A 26,636-nucleotide genomic window follows, 5' to 3' on the forward strand; every position below is an offset into this window, starting at 1 on the left:
TCAAAGACTGGAGGCGGGAAGACTACTGAGCAATGTGTCTTGAAAGTCCCATTGTCTAGAAGGTCTCTGGAAAGATGGCTTCACCTGTGTGACAAGAATTAGGGACTGTGTGGAGGGGGGGAAGACACACACCTTCCACTCCTGTACACCTCTGGGTACAGATTTAATTTCATATTGTCAGAACACATTCCAGACTCAATTTTTTTTTATGTTATTTTTTGTGTGTGTACCATCAAATCAGATCTGACTGATACAGGAGGAGATTGCCCCTCCTTCTCCAGCAGAGCATCTGGTGGATTCGAACCACACACCTCTGGGATTGCAGTGCAGCCTCCTGCCACTAGGCTACCAGAGTTTCCTTCAAAAATATTTTTTAAGAGCAAGTTACAAATTAGCTGCATTCTCTTGAAAAATCAACATGTGAAGGAGCATGAAAAGAAATGAGAAACATGAAGGTTTTTCAAGAGCCTGACTTACATGTTATCAGTTTGAACTTTGAGTCCATTTTCAACTCAGAACAGCCATGTGACAGCAGAATCGTCCCACAAGGCTTTCTAGGTTGTAGTCTTTATTAAGAGCAGAGTGTCTTTTCTTCCATGGAGTGATTGGTGGGTTTGAACTGTCAACCTTTGGGTTAGCAGGTGAGCACGTAAGCAATGCATTACCAGAGCGTCTTCTAACACAGAACAGAGGATGCACAAGGCAACCAGCAAAGCAACACCAGCCCACAGAACCCGTAACCCTCGAGGGTCCCCAACAAAGGGCAGGCAGCTGGGAGACTGGGGTCAGCTTCTGGTCTCCCCTCTTACTTTTGGAAAACATTCTGAGGGAGGGAATGTTAATGCGGCAGAGCAAAGAAATGAGTCCTTCCTACCAGAGAGAGGCAGTTGGTTAATCAAAACCACACGGGTCAAATTTCCACTCAACGGTTCTGTTGATCCTTACACAATTCTGACTTCTGACAGTAAACAAAGGCACCACATCGGAGGTTAGGGTTACAGTATCAAGTTGTCTGACCACATCTGTAGAGATCTCTTTCATGTTCTAGACCCTGGTAAGAGTCAGTGAAATCCTTCCTCCAGGCCAGCCAAGGTGGATGATTATACAGTTGGGTTTTAAATACACTCACACACACAAAGTCAGATTCTGCCTTCTGCCCCGAAGAAAGTCAATCTTTCTTGTCTTCATACTTTGGAGTTCTCTCCTAGTCATTATTCTTTGTAACACTAAGAGCATATCTGGCCTCAAAGACTTCAACAAACTCCACACAAATTTAGTAACTGTTGTTTTCACAGATTTTCTTCTTATATTTATCTTTTCTTGAAGGAGCCCTGGAGGAGGCAGAGTGGGTTAAGAATTGGGCAGTTAACAGAAAGGTCAGTCGTTTGAATCTCCCGGTTGTAACATGGGAGAAGATGGGCAGCCTCCTCCCACGAAGATCTAGAGATATAGTGACCTCACAGAGCAGAGGAGAACTACCTCACAGGGTGTTCTAGATTGGAACACCCGCTGAAGCCGTTTACGTATTTGCATCTTTTCTCTCAGTGCAGCTGGTGGGCTCAAAACATCGAACCTTGTGTCAAGCGCTGAGTCACTGTGCCACCAGCACAAGGTGGGCAGAAATCGTGATGGTGACCGAAGAAAGCCAGTGAGTCGCAAGGCCAGGCTGATGGAGGACCATGGTCATAAACAGTACCATGGCCCATTTTATAAGGATTGTAATTAGGTATACAGTGCCGTGGGAACACAAGAGGAGAAACAACTAATTCTGCATGAGGGTTTTAAAAGCTTCACCAGGGAAGAAGCACAGGACAGAAGAGAGCTGCCCGCCCCATAGGGTTTCCTAAGCTATAATCTTGGCAGAGGCCACGTCATGCTCCCCTGGTGGGTTCAATCTGTTAACCTTTCAATTAGCAGCTAGGCTCTTCTTAATCACTGCACCACCACAGCTTCTTTATAGGCTTGAAACAGGGCAACATTCAAACAACTATGCAAAAAGGGGACTGAAAGTTCATGTCATTTCACAGAGATAATAAGTGGGCTTTAGCTTAAAGACCAAGTGGCTACTTGGAACGCCCGTATTGAAACGGATGCTAATCTCACATCTGGGTTCAGTGGGAGGGAACCTCATGAATGGTCCCTGGAATCTCTGCCATTAAGAGAAAGTGACTGGTAATTAGCATCTCTGATTCTGGCCCAGTCCTCAGTATCTATGAATGAGGAAACTGAGGCCCAAGGTTATGACAAGGAAAGTCCAGATAAGACTCAGGCATTCTCCTCATCGCCCCTAGGTGCCCAGGGATCCAGTGCATCTGAGTCAGAAGCTTTCAAGGCCATGGCTTCATTACAGAGAAAAGCAAATTTGCCCTAAGTCTTAAATCAATTAATTAAGAGGCTTAAATTTATGGGTCCAAAACAATTATGCTTTGTGGAACAGGACCCAGATGAGCTCACCAATGAGAAAATGATGGTCTCATTTGAAAGCACATCTCTGTTGAAAATTAATCCCAATAAAATATTTCCCATGTTCCTGCCCCAGGCAAAGTAAGCTGGACGGGGCCAGGCTTCACACGTGGCCAACTTCTCTGACCACTGACTCCGGGGCTGTGAGGAGGACCCAGCAGGCATTCTCCAAGCGTCCACTTGCCTCCTCGCAGGATCTTCCACTCTGGAATAACCATCAAAATGACCACAGCTGCAGGCTGTCAGGCCAGACTCTGTAACCACGCTCTTTCTTTAGCTTTAACTGGACAGAGTCACAGCAGTTGAGCTACATTTTCCTTTCCTTCAACACTGACCCTGGAAGGCAAACAAGCAAGCAGACACCCAAGTCCTCACACATGCATTCTTTCTTTCCTCCCTTCCTCCTCAAACGCAGAGAAGGCTACCTGCCACTCTCTTCGTCCAGGTGCCATCTGCATCCTCTTCAGATGAATTCCAACCAATCAACCAGACTGAGGGGTCACTCAGGAAGTTACCTGCTCTTTTAAAAGGCAGGTAAATTATGCCATTTAAATTCGAAGTAGGATTTTATTTCCCATTCAAGTCTAGGACTTAATTATATAGGCAGTTTAAGAGGAACCTCAAACACTGCAATTTATACTTTTTCCTCTGTTTGATCTGCCTGTGAGGTGAAGTGATAATCTCACTTCACAAGTATGGACAGAGGTTACCCTAAATCTTGGGGAGAGTGATACCACAGTCCATGACACCAGTGTGTCACAAAACGAAGAGTATTCCTGAAGAACTCATGGCACATCCCTGCACCATAACCAAGCGTCAGAAGCTCCCCTGATTTCACACTGAGGGTAGCACACTGAGGGTAGCACAATGATCTAGTTTATGCCAATCCCAATATCCAAGCTTGTGATTGGCTGATAAGTGGGCAGGTGACACAGGCTAATCCAATCACAGGGAACCTCAGGGCTTTCCAAGAGCTGCTGGAAGCAGGGCCTTGTGGGAGGTTGTAAGGGGTGGGGGGGTGGGGGGAGTGGGGGGCCTGGAACTGCTAAAGCAGCCCATCAACTAATAGAGAAGAATCACAGAGAAGCACCACCAGGCCTTAATGTGTTTATTTTCACCAAAACGAAAACCAAACGTTAAGGAGGAAGAAAATAAACCATTCTGGATCCACATAGACAGGCAGCTGGGACACCACTAGATAGGAGCAAGTGGGTCCCAGTTCAAAAGTGCTTTTGAAATACAACTATCACATGACATTTATTCCACTGATGAACTTCCTCCCCCAGAGTGGACTCTCACCCAACTGTAGGAGCAATGCAGATCCATCAGCAGTCCTCCAAGATAATTCCTTGAAAATACTCCTTCCCACAGATAAGAAGCTATAGAGGTGTCCCCAAAGCAAAGCTTTGAGAAGCTGGAGGTGCCAGGTCCCAAGCAGCCTTGCACCTGCAGAACCTTAGATTCTGAGGTGATTATCTCAAGAGTTGTAACACAAGCAAACTTGGGGGATCCCAAGTGTGAATGTCTTTCGTCTTACTGCCTGCCTGACATCTTATGGATAATCTGCTTGCTTTCTTAAAAGTGGGGGTCCAGGCTTGTTTTCAAAAGCAAAGTCATAGAAGTATGACTTTGGTCAAAGGCAATAATGCAATTTATCAGTTTCAAAACACTATACTTTGTATAATATTATTGTTTGGTTGTTACATGCCAGCCATGGATATCAACTCACAGTAAACCCATACTGAGGTGCAGATGTGCCCCATAATATTTTGGGCTGTAATCTTTATGGAAGCAAATCACCAGGTTTTATCTCCCATAGCTGGGTTCAAAGAGCCAACCCTTTCACTTCATAGCAAGTACTTAACCCTTGCGTGCTATGAGGGATCTTTACAACATTTTAAGTCAGTCATTCTTAGATATTACACACACACACACACACACACACACACACACACACAAAATTGGGCTGAGGAAGATATAAAGCACGATACAGCTAAATAAAGTGCCACAGAGTTGAAACAACTGTACATCCTTCTCTGGAAGCCTATCCCTCTTCCGAGTTACTACCACTATTTCATCAAACATCCCCATAAACACACAAAAGATCCAGACAGTGGTTACAAAATATGAAACATACGCAGCATCACAGCCTGTGCATTCCTCTGCTCAAGGCTGTTTGTAAAACTGAGAAGGGTGGTCAGGCCTGTTAAGGGACACCTCTGGTCCTGGGTCCATCTCCTTGGTTTAGGCACATTTGTGGTGGATGACTCCATGCCAACTTTCAAATTCCAGGACTGGGTACCAACTCAGACACAGGCATCTCTCAGACATATTTCTAGTTCCGTTGCAGAACACTAGAGCAGGGTAAGCATTGCAATAAAGCAGTCATGCAGGTTTCTCAGCAGACATAAGGGTTACAATTACACTACACCGTAGTCAATTCAGGGTGCTATGGCATTATATTGGAAGCAAAAGTGGCATCCACTTCCTAAATAACTTGCCTCCGGAAACTTTGATAAATGTTGATAGTTGTGGAGGGGCTTTCAGGCCTTTTGTTCACAGGGCCACTATGAGTCGTGCCCGACTCGAAGGCAATCAACAACAGCATGGCATTATGTTAAAAGACAGGAATATCGTGACAGAATTACCATAACGTGACAGCGACATAAAGTGAGCACTTGCTGTTAGAAAACTTTGTGCAGATAAGACCTGGCTTGAAACAAGACTGTCACAAAGTTTCCATGCATTTATACACAGTATCTTTAAAAGAAAGCAAAGTGTAATAAAACAAGGCATGCCTGTGCATATCTTCCCTACCCACCCCCCCCAATCCTTTTTTTTCTCAAGATCTTAACCACAGCAGAGTCCTATGGGCACCTGGCTGGAACATACATGGGAATTTGTATTCCCTGAGGTCAACCATCATCCCAGTGCAGGAGTTGGTGACTCCTGATCCTCTCCAGGTGGAAAATCTTGTACACTTTTCAAAAGGTACTAGCAGAGCTAAGACCTGGCTGCCCTGGCTGCCCACAGCAGGGCTCCTAATCTTGGTCTCTCTCCCTTCCCTGCTTCACTTGGCTCCCTCTCTCCAGCTGCCTGAGATCCGCTCCCCCCAAAACTTCCTTCACTTGAGTGCAAGCTCTTGTCTCTCTGGCTCTGCTCTCTGTTCTTTCGTATTGTCCTACAGGACATTCTGGGAGCTCTGGTGGCAAAATTTGGTGAAAAATCTGGTGAAAAAATTGCCCTGCAAATTCAAAGGCTGGTGGTTCAAATCTACCAACTGTATTTACAGCCTCTAAAAATGTCCAGGAGGACCTGCTATGAATTGGTTCCGACTTGACAACACATAATAACACCATGCCACATTCTGAGGCGTCTCTGGGTGATGTTTACATCATTTAACCACTTTAGGGTTAAATACTCAAATGCTAACCTGAAGATTGGCAGTTCAAGCTCAGAGGTGCCTTGGAAGACAGGCCTGGCAAACTGCTTCCCAAGTTCATTATCTTGAAAACCTTACAGGACAATTATTTTCGAACACACAATGGTCTCCTGAGTTGGCACTAGCTTGAAAGCAAGTAGTTACCACTGTCAATGACACAATTTTTTTTTAAAGAGCAAGTCAAGTCCTAGGTTAAGGGGTGGTCAGAAAAAAGTGAGATTCAGCCTCTGAGCCCAGCATTTGCTCCTGGAGACACATCAGAGGGCCAATCTTGGTATGCACACCTCACTTTGCAAAAACTGCAACACATTCCAACTTGCTAAAAAAAATTGCCACTGCAAGTATGAATCAGGATTAAGATGGATCATTCTCAGCACCCAAAGAACAAAAACAAATCATCTTCATCAATTTCAAGTCTCTCTAGAATCATGTGAGACTCTCCATCCATGGCACATTTCACAGAAAACAAATATTTAAACTCACTTTCTGAACAACTCTGAGGCCGGCACCTTGCAGTGGTTTTCTTACTGCAAGCCCTGTCTGCTCTTCATTGCTATTCAGTCAACCGCCTCCCTTCATCAGACGGTGAGCTCCCCAAGATCCAGGACCACGTCTTAACCCCTCTGCTCCTAGCACACAGTGAAGTATCCACAGGGATCCAGTGAACAAAGCATCTGTCAACCCCTGTCCGACCCTATCAATTCCTTTGCATGAGCTCTTTTCCAACCCTTCTGAGTAGGTCAAGGAGAAAGGCTCAGCGCAGTACTCAGTTTCCCTAAACATCTCTCCGTCTCTTGCCGATTTTCTCTTTCAACCAACAGAGAACAAGCTTCAGGCAAGGGCAGGCCACAGGGCCCACTGGGATGTAATAGCACTGGTTTGGTTTATTTATGGTTACCTTCAATGTAGCTAGTGACACTGTTTTTCCATGATGATAGTGACACACGGTCTCCTTTTCAAAGGCATTTGTTTTAAAAGTGAGTCAACTTCGGCAGGGGGAGGGGGAGGGGGGGAATTTATGTGAAATATAAAGGCAGTCATAGGATATAGCAAAAATAGTAAGTGTCTGGAAAACAGACCAAGCCAGTTCTCCCATTTTGCAGATGGAAAAACAGGTCAGAGAGTGGCTGCGCCTTCCCAAAACTCCAGTGAAGCAGCGCCAGGACTAAGAACCGATCCCCTGGCCCTGCAGACTGCTTGTCCAGCCTCCCTGATTCCCAGGACCAGTAACTGGGTTCCGGAAGGTGAGAGGGTTAACGCCTGCTGATCTTATTGATAATACCTAAGCAGAGGCCCATTTTAATGGCTAGGAAAACAAAAGGTAGTGTGTAAACATTTACATTCTGCCCTGCACATGGCAACAGTAACCAGGCTAACTGATTCCTTCCAGTTGTTAAAACATAAAGATCTATACTAGGCACTCGCTCAAGTAAAGGCCCTACAAATGCCGTCCTCCCTCTGGGAGAGGTGCTGGGTGTTCACAAGCCAGGCCCTGAACGTGACACTCTCTAAGGTGCAGCAGTGTCTGAAGCCGGCCTCGCTTCCTAGATTTGCAGGCCAGTTTTTCGCACAGGGGCAAGAGGAGGAGGCGGCAGTCAATGCATCCCTTCAGCCAGCCAGGCAAAGGCCAGCAGACACCTGGACAGGTCCGAGAATGGTGCCTGCAACCACCCACATGCCCTGTGGTCTCAGGAACCACAGGATTTGCCCCTGCCAGCCTCCTGCGGTCACTCCGGTCCAGCCACTTTGATGTCGTTTACATAGCGTGTCAGCCCAGGAGTCTCTACTGTAAAAAAAAATACTACTGCCAACTCTGTGACATGATGCTGGGTACGAAGCTGCTGCACCCAGGACAGCAAAAATCCGGGCAGCTGGTACCAGCGCCTCCACAACAATATCGAAAAATCAAAGGGACGAGAAAGGAGAGAAGAAGTACCCAGGGCTAAGGTGGGGCAAGCCAGAGCCGCCTCTGCTGCAGATGGAAAGTGCAGGAGGCAGTCAGCCCAGCCTCACACCCAGCATGACAGGCCCGGAAAGCAGTGTCTCTCAGCTCCCCTCGCTGCCTCCTGCCCTAGGCTCTGACACAGAAGAAGCCACCCCCGTTGACAAGGAGGACTCACTTTTTCCAAAGGAAAGTGGGAGGTGTGGGGCCTCTCTGTCTAAATGCTGACAGTAGCAATACAGCAGTGGTGCTAGCTTTGTGTGCCAGGCACAGTGCAGAGAGTGACTGAGGCATGTTCTCTTCTACACCCCAGAAACTCCCGAGGCAGGAGGCTTTGTCACCACAATCACATGGACAGCAACCCGCTCAGGGATGAGGCAGACCGGCCGGGGTCAGACAGAGATCAAGGCTTTAGACCCACAAGTGAACAGATGCATCAACAGGAGGTCCCTGTCACCTTCTTTCAAGAAGGTCGGTCTGAGAAAGGCAAAAGCAGGAAAGAGAAATGGGAAGGAAAGGCATTCCAAGAAAAAAAACAAAAAACAAACATGCAAAGGAACTAGTTTTTTAAAACAGATCCATTAGCCAAATAGGAGAAGAGGGAAAGTGAGGAGAGATGTCAGGAGCACAAGCACCTGGATCTTATCCTTCAGGAGCTTGGCCAGAAGACCAGGGGCCACGGCTGAAGGTTCCTATCCAACTGTTACTCAAAAACTCTGGTCACCTTTTCTTCCAAAAACAGCTCATTAGGTACCAGATATTTTTGACCGATTTCTGGGCATAATCCCAGCTACCTCTCTCCTTCCTGGGCTAATTAGGTCACTTCCTCCTCTGGTCTGAGGGACCATAACAGGAGGAGGAGAAAGAGCAAAGAGAGGAGGTGGGGCAAGGGAGAGTAAGATGAAGGAGAAGGGAGAGAAGAGGAACTTCGCAGCGGGATGGCTGAAGTGATCAACTCGTGGTTGGACAGAGATTATGTCCTCACCCTCCATGTTGTGACCTGATGAGAGCAGCCAATCAGCAGAAAAGGCCGTTTCCTTGGGGGTGTGGCCTACATCCAATCTGCACTGGCTAGTCCAACCAAGCTGACCCTCAGGTGGGTTTTCAGAGGCAATCCCACAGGAGGAGACTGTCCATCTTTCTCCTGTGGAGCAGGTGAACTGCATGCCTTTGGGACTGCAGCACAGCTTCTTACCACAAAGCCACCAGAGCTGCTTCATATATCTATCCTATATTTCTATCTATCTATCTATCTAGAGTCAGAACTGACCCATAATAGCTGACACTCCAACGGATTTTTGAGAGACAGTAAATCATATGGAAGAGGCTGACCGTCCTTCAGGGGAGCTGCTGGTGAATTCAAACCACATGCCTTTGGGATTACAGTGTAGTTTCCTACTAGGCTACCAGCGCTCCCTCCATATACTAAAAATGATCACTGGTTTTGACTCAGGGTTCTTGCCTTCTACCAAGGATTGGGAGATAGATATACAGACCTCAAATCTGGATTATGGATTCAAACTGCATGTCTTTGGAATTATAGCCCAGCTTCTTAACATTAGGTCTCAGAGAGAGAGAGAGAGACAGAGAGAATGAGAATGAATATATCAGGTACTTGCCTTTCATTGAAGAAATGGTTCCTGGCACCAGGAAGACCCTATGATTACGTACAATTTCTAGACTTCAAAGTTCACAAGCTTTTACTTTATATGAGGCTCCATGTACTTATTGCCTTTTGCTGTTTGTGCCCTTTTTCCCATTAGATAATCCACTGTTCAGAGCTAGGCTCAATAGCTTTATGCCTGCATCCATGAACAACTGTCCCCGTGCCCTGAGACTAAAAGATCTGGATGTACCTGGCTGCCAAATAGAAGAGTTTCACCAATGATTCTACTGAAAAATCTTGACCAAAAGGACACTGATGAACTAAATTTCAAATTCTCTTCATAAAAACTTCATAAAAATAGTTTGTTTTTACCTAGTAAAGAATGTCTGCCTTGAGTGTTGTGTTCATTTAAGATCTATATGGAATCAAAGAAACAAAGGAAATTCAAAAGAACTTAGGGTGGGAAATGAGTGTATGCTAATGGAGGAGGAATAACTTAGGAAAGGAATCAGGATGCTTGTACAGCTTTACCTTAAATGATATGAGTGTCACTGAATTGAACATGTACAAATTGTTGAAACATATTCTACTATGTATCCTGGCAACAACAAAAAGAACCTTTACATTTCCAAGTAGGTATAGATAAAACTTGTCCATCTACATTCTGCTGGAGATAAATTTTGGACATATTTAAAGTATTCTAGAGCTGACCAAGTTCTTAAGTGAGGGTTGCACAATTTACAGTGTCACTGAATTGTATATGTAAAAAAAATGTTAGTTAACATGGCCAACATTTATAGTTTATGCATCTGGTGGCCAAGTGGTAAGGAACTGGGCTACCATCCCAAAGACAAGTGGTTTGAATCCACCAGTTGCTCCTTGGAGAAAGATGGGAAATCTCCTGTGCAATTTAGTCCCTCTGAAAACCTACTGGAGGGTCAGCTGTGAGTAAGTTCTTATTCAACAGTACACAACAACAACAACATGTATATGCACATAGAGACAAACATGCATAATTTACCCAGTTGTTAGTCAAATCTGACTTGTAGTGACACCTGTGTTTCAGAGTATAACTGTGTGCTCCAGAGAGGTTCCAATGGCTGGAAGGTGGTCACCAGGACTTCCTACCACGTTGCCTGTGTGTGAACTTAAACTTCCCAAGCTCAGGGTCAACAGCTAACAAGTTTGTTAACAGTTTGCAACATCTGAAGACTCCATGTAAGTATTTACCACAGTTTAAAATAAAATGTTAAATGAGTCTCTGTTCTGGGCAGACCTTCAAGTCCCAACAGTCACCAAGCATAACAGCTAGAGACTCTGGCCATTTCAATAAAAAGTTGCTCCTAAAAACTGAAGTGCAACGACATCAGGCTGGAGACTAAGGTGCACCTGATCCAGGCTATAGTCTTTGCAATTACATTAGACAGTGAATAGGGATGATAGAAAGAGAATTGATGCCTTTGAGTTGTGGTGCTGGAGAAGAGTGTTGAATATACCATCAACTGCTAGGAGAACAAACAGGTTTGTCCTGGAGAGGGTGAAGCCAGAATGTTCCCTGGAGTCAAGAATTCTGAAGCTTCGTCTGACATACTTTGGGCATGTTGCAATGAGGGACTGGTCCTTGGAGAGGGACATCATGTTTGGGAGAGTGGAGGGGTGGTGCAGGAGAGGAAGACGCTCAATGAGATGGATCGATTCTGTGAGTGGAATGGTGGGAATGAATGTGTTTGAGACAGCGAGGTTGGCACAGGATAGGACGGCGTTTAGTGCTCTTGTACATAGGGTCACTATGAGTCGCAAACAATTCGATGGCACATAACAACAACCTAAAAACCTTTAAGAAAAAGTGACTGGAACACCCCCACTCCATGGTGGGTCAAAAATATATTTCTAGACCAAAGACAATGTGCTAACCATAACAAGACTCAAATAAGGCCTCCAATTTTCATGTTAGCCAAAAGCTCAGAAGTAACTCAAGGATGAAGTGATTTCCCAAAATGTTTCCAGTCCAAGCTTCCCTTCTTTTTCTCCAAAAAATGCACCTTCCTCTTCCCCATAACCCCACAGGTAGGAAAAAAGATTAAGGTACTTTATAAGGATGTTCCTATTTACATTGTAATTTTTGGTGTTCTTGTTATTTTTTTGCAAAACAAACACTATAAATGTTATTCTTTTTTCCATCTTAAGAAGATTTGAAGTACATTCTGGAAGATAATGGTTTTCCTTTGAAGAAGCAGCAAAAGAGGAGGATTAAAAGCTCAGACAAAGGTTTGAGTCACAACATGCCACAAAACGGCTGGCTGATCCTGGGTGCGCCTCAGCTTCCTGATTTGCATAACTCCTGATTTGCATAACAAGGATTGCCATAAAAAGGTTTCATTTCGTTATTATTGAAAAGCAGTTTTCAGTGTAAATGTTCTTTACTAGATCTATTACTGTGATCATTCCGGCTCTCGGTGGCTTGAGTTTTTATCCATATTCTGAGCCTTACAACAAACTATTTTATTCTCAAAGAGTTAAAGCAAACCACAGATGCCCGAGAGAATGAACCTGAAGCGCTAACATCTTTAAACTCAGCATCACAGTTCTAAAACCCAAACCAATCCCATCAGGATTAGATCCATCACAGGATCTCTAATGACCCCCCAGAAGCCTCACAGGACCAGGTAGATCTGCCCTGTACTGCTTGCAAAGCTGAAAACCTTTACAGAAGCCAAATGCCACACTTTGCTTCTACACAGACGGTGGCTGCCAGGCTCAAACTGCTGATCTTCTGGTTGGTAGCTAAGTATTTAACCACTGTACCACCTAGGAACCTAGAGTGTTCCAAACACAGGTGTTCTGCTGGGTGCCCAGGACCAGGCACCTGCTGCTGGTGCCACTGAGGCATCTATGACTCACAGCAATCTTTTATTCAGCCCAACCTTGGCGATTCTGTGCCATCATCAGTCTCCACTCAATGTGCTCAAACCCCTTGTCTTGTCTCAGAACCTACTTCACCACATGTTTTAAAGGACCATCATTTTGTTCTTCATGAAAGTAAATGCATGGTAATGAACTTAGTCAATCTACACAAGCAAGCTAAAGGGCATAGAGCCACCGAGGTGAATGAGGGACACAGAGCCCGGCCTGGATCACTCTGTGGACAGTAAGACAGGCAAGTTAGGGCACCAATATGCCACAGTAGATTATAAAATGTGACGAGGGCTAGAGAAGGCCATGGGTGCCCAGGGGAGGGGAGGCCTGGTGGCCTCCAACCTCCAGTGTGACTCCTCACCCATGTCAAGCCAGAGAGCCAAGAAACAGGAGCAGGTGATACAATTATGGTAAGAGAGATAGATAGGCCTGCAGGACTGTGTAAGGTGACACCAGATCACTTCCTGTGAAGGACTTCCCCACAGAAGAGGCATTCCCCAGGGTACCAGTTTGCCTCCTTTAGTGGAGATAAAGAATGTGACAAGTCACTGCTCCGTGCTTTCAAGCCAAGACCCACCAGAGCTCTTCCAATTGGGGCCTTTTCTGATTTGGCCCTCAATGAAGGAGGCTCCACAGAAGGGCCCCTTGTTGACTAGGAATTTTATAAACAGAAGCCAGAACTCTGTTCATTTAACAGAAACAAAACTCAAAAGCCTAAGTTTGGGCTGCGCTGAGCCTAGAGTCCTCAGCACCTGAGGGGCAGGGGCCCTGATCGTCGGCCTCTGTCTGGCCCACTTTGCTCTGCAAAAAGCACAATCACTTTGGGCAGGGAAGTGCTTCCCATGGGCTGTGGAACATGAAATCATTCCCATTCCCCTGGAATCAGAGGGTGCAGGGAAATCACAGTGTGTTTCCCATGAGGAGTGTGATTCATTCTTCCTACTGTTGTCCAGATGATAGGTGACCATATTTTGAGTCAAGGGAGAACTGCACACAGGATTTTTCAATGGCTGGCTTTTCAGAAGTAGTTTGCCAGGCCTTCCCTCCAAGGCACTGCTGGATAAGAACCTCGAGCCTTAACTGCTTGAGTCACTAAGGTGGTTTGAGGAATGGGAGGGAGGGACAGGACCCAGGGCATAGCAGGAAAGCAAGCCGAGAATCTGATTTTACCCACTATGAATCCCAGGGGAACCAGCGTCTCCCTCGGGCACACACAGGCGAAGGCAGAAGGTATCACACACCAGTCCTGTGTGTGGACAGCCTGCTGCTTGTCTTTTTTAATCTTAAAACCTGGATTTATGGGCCACAGTAAATTTACATAGTTCTTGCCACAGCACCCCACCCATTTCCCTATAGAGCAAAAGTCAAAATTCCACCCTGTGTTCCAACTAATTCCAACCTCTTTGGTTCTCTTTATATCTGAAAGGAAATTCCAGAAAAGTTGCCTGGCATGGTAAGAGCTGACCGGCCTTATGAAAATACCCAGAAAGGTGACCCATTTAGTCAAAGGCGCTTTCAGATCTCCATGAGAAAAGGAATTCATGCCAGCATAAAGAGCCTACACAGAGGAGAACAGGAGTGTTGTGTTAACGCCCAGACCTTTCAACAAGCCAGCCTCGAGATTTCTGGGGAGGCTGAGCTCGGACTAGGCCAGACAGACCGGCTTTCTCTCTCAGAAGCAGAGCTGCCCAGAAGGCCCTGGGGAACAGAAGTTCAGCTCTGGTGCACATGGCTTCCTGCTGTGGAGAACAGCAGAAGCCCAGAGGGTCCCTTGAAGATTAGCAGAGAGCAGCCTGCGTGGGCCGGAAGCAGGCTGCCCACTTGTGCCAAGGCCAGCAGCCGGAGAAAAGCCAAGCTGCTCAGTTCCAAAAACACGGCCCAGCACCCTCCCACCAGTTAATATTTAAAGGAAGATGTGGCTAAGGGCATTTCTGACAGAGATCAGCTGTGCCAGTGAACATGAGTCCCCTGTACAGCTGGATACCAGCATATTCCCCAATATTCCTCGGAGGTGAACGCTTTAAGCTCCCTAAGACAACGAGGAGGAATTCCAGGGGCACCTCCATCCTCAGGGAGCTGTGGTGGCTGAGTGGTAGAAGAGCTCTGCTGCCAACCCAAAGGCAAGCAGTTCAAATCCACCAGCTGCTCAATGAGGCAAAGATGGACAATCTCTTCCTGTGCGATTTGCAGCCTCTGAAAACCCACTGGAGGCTCAGCTATGAGTCTGTTTCAACTCAATGGCATATAACCACCACCATCTCCACCCTCACTTTTGCCAGGCAGGCCGCACAAAGATGGCAACTTCAGGTCGTTCCTATCCTGTTGGGTCTCTAGTGATATCACTGCCCACCCCCTGGAAATGAAACAAAGGCCAGAGAAGAACTAGACAAGTATCCCCACAGAGAGGCCTTGATATTAAAAGCGCTTCAATATTGGAAAAGGTAAGAAGGTGAATGGGCCCTCCAAAAAAATGTCCTGTTCTGTGTAACAGATATTTCAATTTTACACTTAGCAAGCCCAAATGAATACAGAGGTAGATGCAAAAAGAAATAAAACTAATCAACAGAAAACTCTGCACCCACATCAACTCAGGGTAAACCTGGGAAAGAAATTCTGAGAAACTGAAGGGGGTAAAAAACAAAGTTAGAAACTCGTCAGAGACGCAAAGTTCAAGACATTCTGCAATAATAGTGACAGAAAAGTGGTAAGAGGCATCCCGCAAAGGAGGCAAGGCCAGGCAGTCTCGCTGAGTTCGGACAGCACAGTGTCTCTTGCGCCTGTTTTACTTAACGAGTGTGGTACCCAGCTTGGAGCACGCTTCCTGCCTGGTCTTAGCAGCTGAGGAGATTTGAACCTCAGTTCTCCATCTGGAAAACAGAAATGGACTTAGAGCCATGGACTGTCTAGGATCTCCTCAAAGTGCTGCAGACTAAAGTGTGCCTGATCCTAGCCATCCATGGCATTTTCAATTGCTTCTCATGCATCTGAAAATTGGACAATGAATAAGGATGATGGAAGAACTGATGCATTTGAATTGTGGAGCTGGAGAAGAGCACTGACCAGCCAATGGACATGAAAACTCCATTCCACACACTTTGGGCATGTAGTGAGGAGGGGCAAGTCCTTGGCAAAAGCAGGAAAGGTGAAGGGTCAGAACAAGAGAGGAAGATCCTCCAGAAGACGGAGTGACACAATGATTGTAACAATGGGCTCGAGCATAGATTAGGAGACTTCTTGTTGTTCACAGGGTCACTATGAGTCACACTCCACAGAATGGCACACAAAGGTAACACTGAGGACAGAAATGATAAAGCATATATGCACTCAGGACGGTGCAAATGTGCACAGCAAACTAAAACACTGAGTCATTTCAGCTCACAGTGGTCCCACAGGGGCAGAGCAGGCCTGCTCCAAGGAGTTTCCACAGAGGCCTGCTGGCAGAGCGCTTTATGTGCTAGGCTACCAATAAAAAGGTCATCTCCTCAAACCCACTGACAGCTCCACGGGAGAAAGATGGCCTTTCTCATAATTAACTCCTGCCAGCAGGTTTGCTTTTGATTTCATAGTTATACAAGGAGACACTTCTCTTGTAGAGTAACTGGTGGTTTCTACATTCTCCTTTTGGTTAACAACCAACCATTTTAACACCTGTTGTTGTTGATGTCATTATGTGCTTTTGAGTCACCTGCGACCCATAGCGACCCTATGTGCAGCAGCTCTGAACCCTGCCCTGTCCTGAGCCAATCTCACTGATTCTGACACACCTACCCCATTACCCCCATTACTGCATCAATGCACTTCATCCGGGGTCTTCCTCTCCTGTGCTGTCCCTCCACCCTTCTGAGCATGATGTCCTTCTTCAAGGACTGGTCTCTCCTGGCCACATGCCCAAAGTATGTGAGACAGAGCTTAGAAATCTCAGCCTCCAAGGAGAAAGTTGGTTTCATGCTCTCCAAGACAGATCTATTTCTTTATTTTCTTGGCACCATCTCTACACACAAAGTGGACTTCATACAAAAGGAAGCATTATGTGTGTGCACACCGTGGCACTAGGTCAAACAGCATCATCCACATGCATTTTTGTTAAGGAGAACTGCTGGGCTCCAGCGGGAGAAATGTACTCTCAAAGTTTCGTCCCTGGATTGCTGAGAGAAGCCAGATTTCAAAGGGGCTGAGGGGGGAGAAGGGGAAAAGTCAGTCTCTTCTGTCAAAATAACTCAGTCTAACAGCCAGGCCTGACTAAGTGAAAAACTTTTCTTGAAAGAGCTTGACCATTTTGGCCAAGAATACCATACTGCATCCAAAGAACACCTTACTAATCAAAAAGGGATCAGGAGAAGCACATAGTCTTCTCGGGCAAATTCTGTAATTAATTAGACAATAGTCGTAAGTAAGGGCACATCAAAATTGTTTTCACAACTGAACAGTTTGTAAAAATCCTTGTAACCACCATTTACAATATATTAAAGGAACATATTTCAGGCCACTATTGTAAGGCTCCTAGGAAAAAAGCCGTAACTGTGTAACTTGGGATTTTTCTTGCCAAAAAAAGAAACCCAGAAACATAATACATTGACTCTAAGTGAGCATGATTAAAATATCCAGTAGTCCTCCTCTTTACACAATGTATTCTCTCACCTACTGTTTCGTTTTGTAAATGCAAAGGAAACCATTTGGTTTTCTAATCATCTTTCCTAGGAAGCTTTCCCTGAATACATGGACTCAGCTCCCCAGGACACTCTTAAACATTTTAGACCATCTTCCGATAAAGTACTGTCACTTACTGTATGATAATGCAGCCAGTCTGATAATCATTGAACACATTTAATGAATAACCAGATTTACAACAGTAATGTGAGCAGTGTCTAAAAAGCAGAGAATGGACAGCCATTTTAATTGTTACAACAGCAGGAAAGAGACTCGTTTAGACAGTAAAGGATCATTCCATTCCATCCATTCATCTAGTTATGGCTAGGGTTACAACTGTAGATTCAGCTCCTCGACTAAGGATAATTAAAGATGAAAACAAAATCTGTATTACTAACAATATGTGCTGTGTATACCACTGAGTCTGAGCCAACATACAGTTCCCCCTACAGAGGGTTTTCAAAGGCAGGAAATCACACAGGAGACGACTGTCCATCTTTCTTCCAGAGTAGCTGATGGATTCAAACCACGTACCTCTGTGTTGGCAGCGCAATACTTTACCTCTAAGCCATCTGATCTCTGCAACAATATGCAAAGAAAAGAAAAATTCCAAAGAGAAATGTAGGTTCTCAGAGGCTTCCAAAATCAGGTCTGGGCAGCTCAAGGTGCACAAGGTAAACCACAAGGGTGCAGAAAAAAAATCAGATCTTATATTTGAATCAGTGACAGTGACTGCTGCAGCGGGCTCCAGTGTGTCAGGAATGTGAGGACGGCACAGGACAGGACAGGGTTCAGATCTGCTGTTCCCAGGGTCACTATGGGCCAAAGCCAACTGGATGATGGCACCTAACAACTAACATATTTGAATCGCCGAACTAAAAGGAAATGAAACTTTGCTACTATTGAACATAATAAGCCTGCCTGAGGGTCAGTTGTGGGTTGGTTCAGACTCAACAGTACCCAACAATTATTTAATACACAGACTGGCAATGATAGGTATATATAGTTTATAAATAAATGCACAAATACAAAGAAGGTGCATATGATTCTTTTTTTTAATTACTGATACTGAAATGAATGACTTGAATAAGGTGGTTGAGAGATCTCCAGGTGGACGATCCACATAGGGCAGGTTCACCAACTCCACCCAAGGCTCACTCACGGAGGGCATCTGGCTGGCAATGTGCCATCTCCGAAAGCTAGCTAGTTTTTGCCTGTTAGCCCTGACACCTGCACTGTGACCTCCAGCCGATTAGCTGACACACACCCCACATCTCCACACACCCCACACACATTTGCTCGGCGTGCTCTTGCACTTCTGTGCTCACATAGCTAACTGTGTGCTCACTTAGCTAATTCTTAGTCAAGTTTTAGGCCTTGGCTTAAAGGCCTCTTCCTCCAGGCAGCCACTCCAGCCTGGGAACAGGTCTCCTCCTGTCCAGAAGGCTTGTCAGCATGGTCTTGGCTCCCCACAGTGACATCCTGGAACAGGAGACAGAACCTCCGCCTGCACTCCAGCCAATAAATCAGAATCTGCATTTTTCACAGTCTTCAGAGGGCTTGGGAAGACCTCTCAACAGGACACTCCCTGCTACTTGCCCATCCTTCCCCTGGGGCTGGCTGTTGAGGGACCACACTGCCCTGCCCTGATTCAATTCAGGCCTTTCACTTCCTGTTAAATAAGTAAGAAAAAGAGGCTGGGGAGATGTCTTCACCAGAGGTTTCAGGTAAGAGGAAATAACATAGTTACCATGATGTAAGAATCCCACAAAATCATCAGGCTTGGCGGAAGAGATGGGAGGGAAGACAAGAGCACATAAGTAGTAACAATTAGTAACAACGATAATGCCAGACATTGTACTATTCCACTCAATGAAGGATGACAGTTCATTTCTTCCATTATACAGATAAAGAAACTGAGGCCCAGAAAGGTTAAAGCAGTGGCCTAAGGTCGAACAGCAGTTAAGAGGCAGCGCAGGAATTAAAATGCAGGAAGTCTGGCTTCAGGTCCGCGCCCTGAGTCACTACTGTTGCTCTTAGTGCTGTCAGGTAGCTAAAAATCATAAGAACCCTATGAACAGAAGATGAAACTGCCCAGTTGTGCTCCATTAGTCTACTGCATGCCCAGTTTGGCAGCAAATGTACTGATCTGGAGGCTGGGTGTAGTAAAGGCAGGAAGACTTGACATCCCTGGCCGTGGAGCATCTTGATGGAAGGCCTCAAGCCTTGCGCATCGGCAGCTTCACAGAGCAGAGCGGCCCCCACTAACCCACTCAGGGGGGGCTCCCCACACCGCCTCAACACAGGACCTGCAGTGGGTGTGCCCAGGAGACAATCTGGCTCCCAATCAAAGCCCTGCTGCAGCACAGACTCCAAGAACGAAGGCGGCTGCAGCCTGGCACGCTGGCTCTCACTGCTGGAGGAGCGCCATGGAGCCCAGCCACCATCTGGAAGTGATTTGGCCCAGAGATTCCTGAACGGGGTGGGAGGTTGGAATGACCAGCCACCCGGAGCTCCTGTCCAGCTCGGAAACAAAGCTGGTGTGAATGGGCCGCTGAGGCAGCCATAACACCCCAGGGGTCAGCCCCTTCCACTTGTGCGACACCCTCGGGACAGTCTATCACCACATCACAGTAAGCAGTGTCCACAGGAGCCAAGCAAGCTGGTCTCCCCAAGCACCGCTGACTTGAAATGGCCTTCCACTGTGCAAAGCTCTCCATCAGGGCTTTTGAGAACATGGTTAGACAGACAGGGCCTTATTTATTTAGCAAGCACTCATGCAGCTCTTATTGTGTGTCATGAATGAGTCCAAGCACATGAGAAGAAGCATGAATATGCTGAATCTTTAGAACCTTTAAAGGAGGTAGTCACTATCCTCATTTTCCCTAAGTCTCCTTACAGCTGGTTGGCAACAAGGGAGCTCCAGTGGCCCAGTGGTTAAGCTGCTCTGTCAACCTGAAGGCAGGCAGTTTGAACCTACCTACTGCTCTGTGGGAGGAAGATGGGTAGCAGTTTGAACCCACCTACTACTGCTCTGTGGGAGGAAGATGGGTAATCTCTCTGCGACTTACTGCCTCTGAAAACCTGCTCGAGGCTCAGCTTTGAGTCAGTTCTGATTCACTGGCACAAAACAGCGACAAGGGGGATTTGAACTATGACTCCTAACCACATACAAGGTACCTCTCCCATGGATGTGTTAACCTTGCAGCAAACAGTCCAGAAGGTTATTAATGCTAATAAAACTGTTTTGCTACATTTTATACACTCTGTGTCTGGACCACATTACCCAAAAGACATACTGGCATTTGCTAGACAGTCAGGGAAGAGAAGGTAGTTTCCGGAACCCTGCAGGTTGGATGAGCCCTCAAAGTATTGTCCTGATCTACTCTTTACACTTTAAGCCAATAAAATATCCCCTAAAGTCTTCTTACAGCCCAATAACAGTTTTATTTAACTAGTCAAAAATGCTTTGTCTGCCTTGAACAGTGTGTTTTTAGGTTTTTTCCCCTTTTTATTTTTATTATTTTGTGTGCGTGTACCGTCAAATCAGATCTGACTGGTACAGGAGGATATTGCTCCTCCTTCTCTGGCAGAGCATCTGGTGAATTCGAACCGTACACCTCTGGGATTGTAGTGCAGCTTCTTGCCACTAGGCCACCAGAGCTCCCCAAATGGTGTGTTCTTTTAAGACTTATCTATATCAAACAGCCAGCAACCCAGATTAGACAGGAACTTCGGGGAGAAGTGAGATCACATTAATAGCAGAGGAACAACTCAGAAGAGAAAGGGTGTACATATGCCATTACTGAACTGGACCTGGTAGAAAGTGCTGAACTGGTGCATGCTTTATTATACGTATATTCTCAATAATAACAGTAAATAAAACATGTTTCTACGAGTATAGAATATACCATGGACTGCTAGGAGAACAAATAAGTTTGTCCTGGAGAGGGTGAAGCCAGTCTGCTGCTTGGAGGCAAGGATTCAGAAGCTCCATCTGACATACTATGGACATTTTGCAAGGAGGGATCAGTCCTTGGAGAGAGCCGTCCTACTTGGGAGGGTAGAAGGACAGCACAGGAGAGGACTCTCAATGAGGTGGACTGCTGATTCAGTCACTGGGGTAATGGGCGTAGGTGTGTTGGAGACAATAAGATTGGTAAGGGATAGAGCAGGGTTTAGAGCTGTTGTACATAGGATTGCTATGAGCTGCAAGAGACTGGATGTCACATAATAACAGCATTATAAAAACAAAGAAAAGGAAGGGCTCTCTATTTCTTAGGAGTGGGTAAGACTAGGAGGCTAGGAAAGAGGGACTGACCCCCTCACCTGGCACCTCTGCCCAGTGACCTGACATCCCAGGGGACGTGCGCTGGCCAGCTCTGGGGCACCAGGCTGCCACAAGTGACTTCAGTAAACATTAGGCTCAGACCACATCCTCCGAAAAGGAAAGAATTTCTTTCTTTCCAAGACCAAACCAAAATACATGCCCAAATTTCTAGGCAGCCTGGCTTGTCATCTTTGAGGCGGGAGACCCCTTTGTCTCCAAATTGGCTGGGCTTCAAGGTTAGAAAGGTTTTAAGTAAAACAAAGTAAGACTGCCAGGTTCTGGCAGACAACAGGTATTAAATATGTCCAGGCTCCATTAGGAGCTGCCCGGGATGTAACAAGAAATGTAAGAAAATCTGCCACTTTTGGACAGAGCCTGAGATGGGTCCACCTTGCAAAGAGTCACAGAGGAGAGTAGCCAGGTCTGCCATGCAGTCCACGCAGAAAAGCCACTCTTCTCTGGCAGCTGTGAGATGTGGCCATCTCCCATCTCAGAGCTCAGTGCACAGCTCTGGTGAAGTCCACAATGTGTATTTTCGGACATTCCTGATCATGGAATCATACATCACCCATGAGGTAGCAGAAAATCTCCACCAAAAACACCACAGTGCAACAATGAATGAATGAGAACCCAAAATCTCTGTAAATGTTCATTAAAACTAATAAAATTTAAACAAAAAGACCAATGAAGTAGATTTCCCTCTTATGAGACACAAACTTACTCCCTCACCTTCTAACATTAAATCCAACTCAAAGGCCCTTTTTTTAAATTTTTTTTTTCTTTTATATGTACCGTCAAATCGGATCTGACTGGTACAGGAGGGGATTGCCCCTCCTTCTCCCATAGAGCATCTGATGGATTTGAACCATGTACCTCTGGGATTGCAGAGCAGCTTCTTGCTACTAGGCCACCACAGCTCCCCCTCAAAGGCCCTTCTTCATCACAGTCCATCAGGCAAGACTCACCTGAGGCAAACTCACCACAGCAGCTCCTTTCAAACACTTAGCACATGCCAAGGGCTGGCCCCAGCCCGTCAACCTCCCCTGTGACTGGCTAAGACAGAGTATTATAAAGCTGAGAAACTGAGGCTCAAGAAGAGCAGTCACTGGTCCCCGGGATGCTACAGAGATCCAGTGGGACCAACAAGGGAACCACTTAGTACAGCGCCCAGTACCCTTGTCAGTAGGTGCTACAGGATCGCTTCCAACTCACACAAGATGCACAACAGAACAAAAGGTTCCCCAGCCCTGCGCCATTCCCAGTCTCTGCTGATGTAAACACCAGTGAGTGTCTCAAAACTGGACTATTACTCTGCACAGTACAATGGACAGATGCAGGAATGCACCAATGGAAGGCTAAGCTGGATGTGACTTCTGAAAGGTTATGGTGGAGAACAGCCTAGGGGCAGAGGGAAGAGGCCTCAGATATTACCCCCAGGGAGTTCTGGCATTTGGCACGCCTCCCTCCAGCTCTCTAAAAGGCCGGCAAACCTGTGTGCAGTGAGATCTTTCTGGAGAGCAGCTCTGCAGCCCATAGCCAGAGTCATAAACATAGTCACACCCTTTGACCCAGGAATGCTACTTTGGGAAATATGGTGGAAGAAATCATTTTAAAGGGGGGAAACTAATAATAAAGCCATGTCATGTGTGGTAGGACGCTGTCCACAACATGAAGATGCCAACAACTCAGAGGCCTTGGGGGAGGGACAATGGAAGGGCGGGACAATGGGTATGTTGTGACCTGGGTGGGTTCAGGAATGAAAACCATGAGAATTAAGCAGAAAAATATAAAGCACTAAACAAAGTTGAGAATAAGAGGTACAAGCTTGAGGGACCAATATGAACCCAAACTAAACAGAGCCTCTGTAAACAGCTGGTAAAATCAGGCAGCCCTGGATTGTCTGTTGCTTGTGAAGAGAGGGACTGCTTACTTTTATTTTTAAGAGATTTCATTGGATACTCCTGGTTTACTTTAAATTTCTTTGTTCTGTTAATTAAATAAATACAATTTTAAAACAAAGACGGCTCTAAGTTGAGCCTGGCCAGGCCTTGAGATTCCTCAGAAGGGGGATGGTTTCTGAAAATGAAGCCATTTCAGGAGAATTCTTAGGCTTACCCTCTCCAGGCCAGGAGGTGCGCTCCTAAAAGACAGCAGCACCTCACAAAGCTCCTTTCAGCAGAGAAGCCACCCAGGGGTGGGTGGGAGGGGGTAGAAGTGGAGCTGGGAGGCTGGCTGAGAGGAGGCCAAGGCTGAGAGGCACCAGGCGGGCAGGGCAGGTGGCAGCCACCTGGGCCCAGGAAATAGGAAGGAGCTCTACCTGCAGGATAGGTGGGGGAAGGTGAGGGTGAGGACCAGAAGAGGTGAGGCCTAGAGGGAACCCCTTTTGCACTGGAGAAAGTCCCAGCAGCCACACCTGACTCCCTCTTATCCTGACACTGGGGTATCTTCCTGAGGAAGTTACCCCAGGCCCAGGCTTTGAGAGGCGGCTTAGCTGCAGCCAAGCCCTCCCTGGCAAAGGGCCCACGTGACAGAAGGCAGGTACAATATATTTAGGCACACAATCTCGGTACACTCATGTTGCTTGGGAGCGCGCGCGAACACACGCCCTCCCCTGCCATCACAGCCCACTTCCTCAGGAGACATGTAGTTCTTCTGGAAGGTGTCAGCTATCCCAGGCCATAGGGGTCACCTCACACTCCCCTCTTCTTCCTCTGCAGTGGAGGGTGAGAGGAATCCAGCCATCAACACCTCCCTCCTCTCAGGAAGACCCTGGTGTGAGCAGGGTGGAGGGAAAAGCCTCCTTCCCATTGTCACCCACTTCCTTCAATTCTCAATTCCTCTCTTGCTACTTGACCCGCCTGGCCTCGGGTCAGTTAACTCCTGATCTGTAAAGTGGGTCTAAGGACATCCCAGCCTGCAAGACGCATGACACACCGCTGACCCTCCAATGAGTATTCAGAGGCTGTAAATCAAACGAGAGGAGAGGAGAGGAAATTGTCTATCTTTTTTTTCCCCTCTCAGAGTGGATTTGAACAGCTAGCCTTTGGGCTGGCAGGCAACTCCCTACCTACGCTCCCTCATGATGTGTTTTGTGTACATGTTTAATCTCCGTTCAATACAGCCGTTACTGTTGTCGCCACCACCTCTAAATTATAACTTGGGCGTCGGAGAACGGGCTCACCCTTCGGCGCAAGGCCAGAGCTGAGCTGGGAGCGGAGGGAGCTAAAGAGGACACACACCCCCTACCCCCCTTCCAACCTTGGGGCCCACACCCACTCAGGGGACGGTGGAAAAGGTACCACCAGGGCTGGGGGGCCCCAGGAGCAGAGAAGGGTCTATCGGCAGGTCTCCCTGCAGAGTTTCCCAGGCGACGTCCGTTGCGCACGGGCCTGGGCGCACTGGGGCGCGCGATCGGGACCAGATGAGTGCCACCAACCCCACTCCCCTCCACATACAGTCTCTATTATCGGAGGTACTGATACTATGAGGTCCTCCCGGGGGGCGCCGCGGGCCCAGGAATCCAGCACCTTCTCGCCTCTCCCCCGGCAGTTCCGCCCCAGCCCGCAGCCCACAGCCCACAGCCAGCCCGGGGCGCACGGTGCGGGCTTGAGTACGAAGCAAACCAACGAGGTCCCGTGCCCCAGGGAGGCACCAGGGAAGAGACCGAGGACACTTTCGCACGCATCCCGATGGGAAAGCCGCCCCTCTCCTTCGTGCCCACACCCAGCGCGCGGCCGCTGAGCGAGGTGGGGACGAGCTTCGGGGGGCCACCCGCCCCCCAGCCGGGGCGCACTCGCGCGTGCCTGATGGCACCACGGGCCGGAACCGGGCCCGGCCAGACCACTCACCGATGGACACGAGCTTGATGTTCTCACGGTCCAGGAATTCCAGCGCCACCGACACATTCTCGAGCTGCATCTGGCGGAAGGTGGGCCGCTGGTGGTACTTGCGGTACATACGCTTCTGGCTGAGCACTTCCAGCAGCGCGATCAGCCGCAGCCCGTCGCTCAGGTCCGTCTGCAGGTTTCCGATGCGTTTGTTCACGCACTTGAGGTGCTCATTGCACCAACGCGTGAACGTATTCTGCTGGATCTTCTTCCACGGCGCGTCCTCCGCCAGGTCCTTCTCGGTTACCGGCATCCTGGCGGCGGGAAAGGGAACGAGGACGCGGGAAACGGCTGGGAACCGGTGGTAGACCCGGGAGTCGGGAGAGCACGAACCAGAGGAGGAGCGGGTGCGGGGAATCGAACTCACTGCAACCGGAGCCGAGACTGGAGCTGCTTTGTGGTCACACGCCTGTGGCTGTTCGAGGCCCCCTGGCTCCGCGCCTGCGCGTTGCGTCGTCCCGCCCCCAAAGCCCCGCCCCGCCCGCCCGCCCCGCCGCGAGGGTACCCTGTCCGCGCTCGCCCCCTGCCGCCCATAGAAGGCACTGTGACCCGCTCCCAGTGGTCTTCTTGTTCACAAGAGCACAGAACTGGCAGGAGGCAGAGGCCTGAATCTACTGGCTCACAGAGAATGGAAGGGACGTTGGATGGTGGGGAGTTAGGGGACTGGGGATCCGGGTGTGCTTGGGCATGGGGAGGTGCTGAGGGAGACAAGTTCATCTATAGATGCAGTAAGGTTAAGAGCCCCTTTTGGAACTCATGTGGTGGAAAGGAACTCTGGTGGCTCAGCTGTTCGAATCTACCAGTTGGTCTATGGGCTGTTGGCTGCCATAAAGATTTTCTGCCTCAGAAGTGTAATGACAGAATACGCCGTCCCCTTTTCCTTATGAATCAGGGTGAAGTCTCTCTCAAGGAGGAGTGATAGGGAATGACAAAGGACACACAGAACTGGCTTTGACAAGCACTGTGGCAATTGGACAATTAAAATAGACATTCGGGGGAGGGGAGAAGAAAGAACTGGGGAGGAGGGTAGAGAAAACAGTGCAACAATGAATGAATGAAAACCCAAAATCTCTGTAAATGTTCATTAAAACTAATAAAATGTAATAATAACTTTTTTTAAAAAAGGAAAAAGGGGAAAAAAAGAAGTGGAATGACACCACAGCAGTGGGTTTAGTTTTTGGTGGTGTGTGTACTAGACACCATGGTAAGCACTATTATTCATATAATTATTATTCATATTAATGAATAATGTGATTAAATGAGTTATAGTACTATCAATAGCATTTATTGGATGTCCGCTATTTGGTAGGCTCTCTTCTCAGTGCCTTTCAGTCAGTAAAACAAGACTTGTTCCCTAACTTCCAGCAGTTAATCTGATAGGACAGGGAGGAAAATGAAATAAC

General features: G+C 47.3%; 1 protein-coding gene across 1 annotated transcript in view; it reads right to left on the minus strand.

The window, feature by feature from the left end:
* The window catches only part of FLNB (filamin B, beta), a 137,227-nt gene extending 111,741 nt beyond the window's left edge, over positions 1-25,486 (minus strand). The window contains exon 1 of the mRNA XM_006892284.1: positions 25,195-25,486. Within this exon, the coding sequence (XP_006892346.1) occupies positions 25,195-25,486 (292 nt within the window). The remainder of the gene's footprint in view (positions 1-25,194) is intronic.
* Between the last annotated feature and the right edge of the window lie 1,150 nt (positions 25,487-26,636).

The sequence above is a fragment of the Elephantulus edwardii genome, unplaced genomic scaffold (genome assembly GCF_000299155.1).
Source record: "Elephantulus edwardii isolate Elephantulus edwardi_28Jun2011 unplaced genomic scaffold, EleEdw1.0 scaffold00113, whole genome shotgun sequence".
Taxonomy (NCBI): domain Eukaryota; kingdom Metazoa; phylum Chordata; class Mammalia; order Macroscelidea; family Macroscelididae; genus Elephantulus; species Elephantulus edwardii.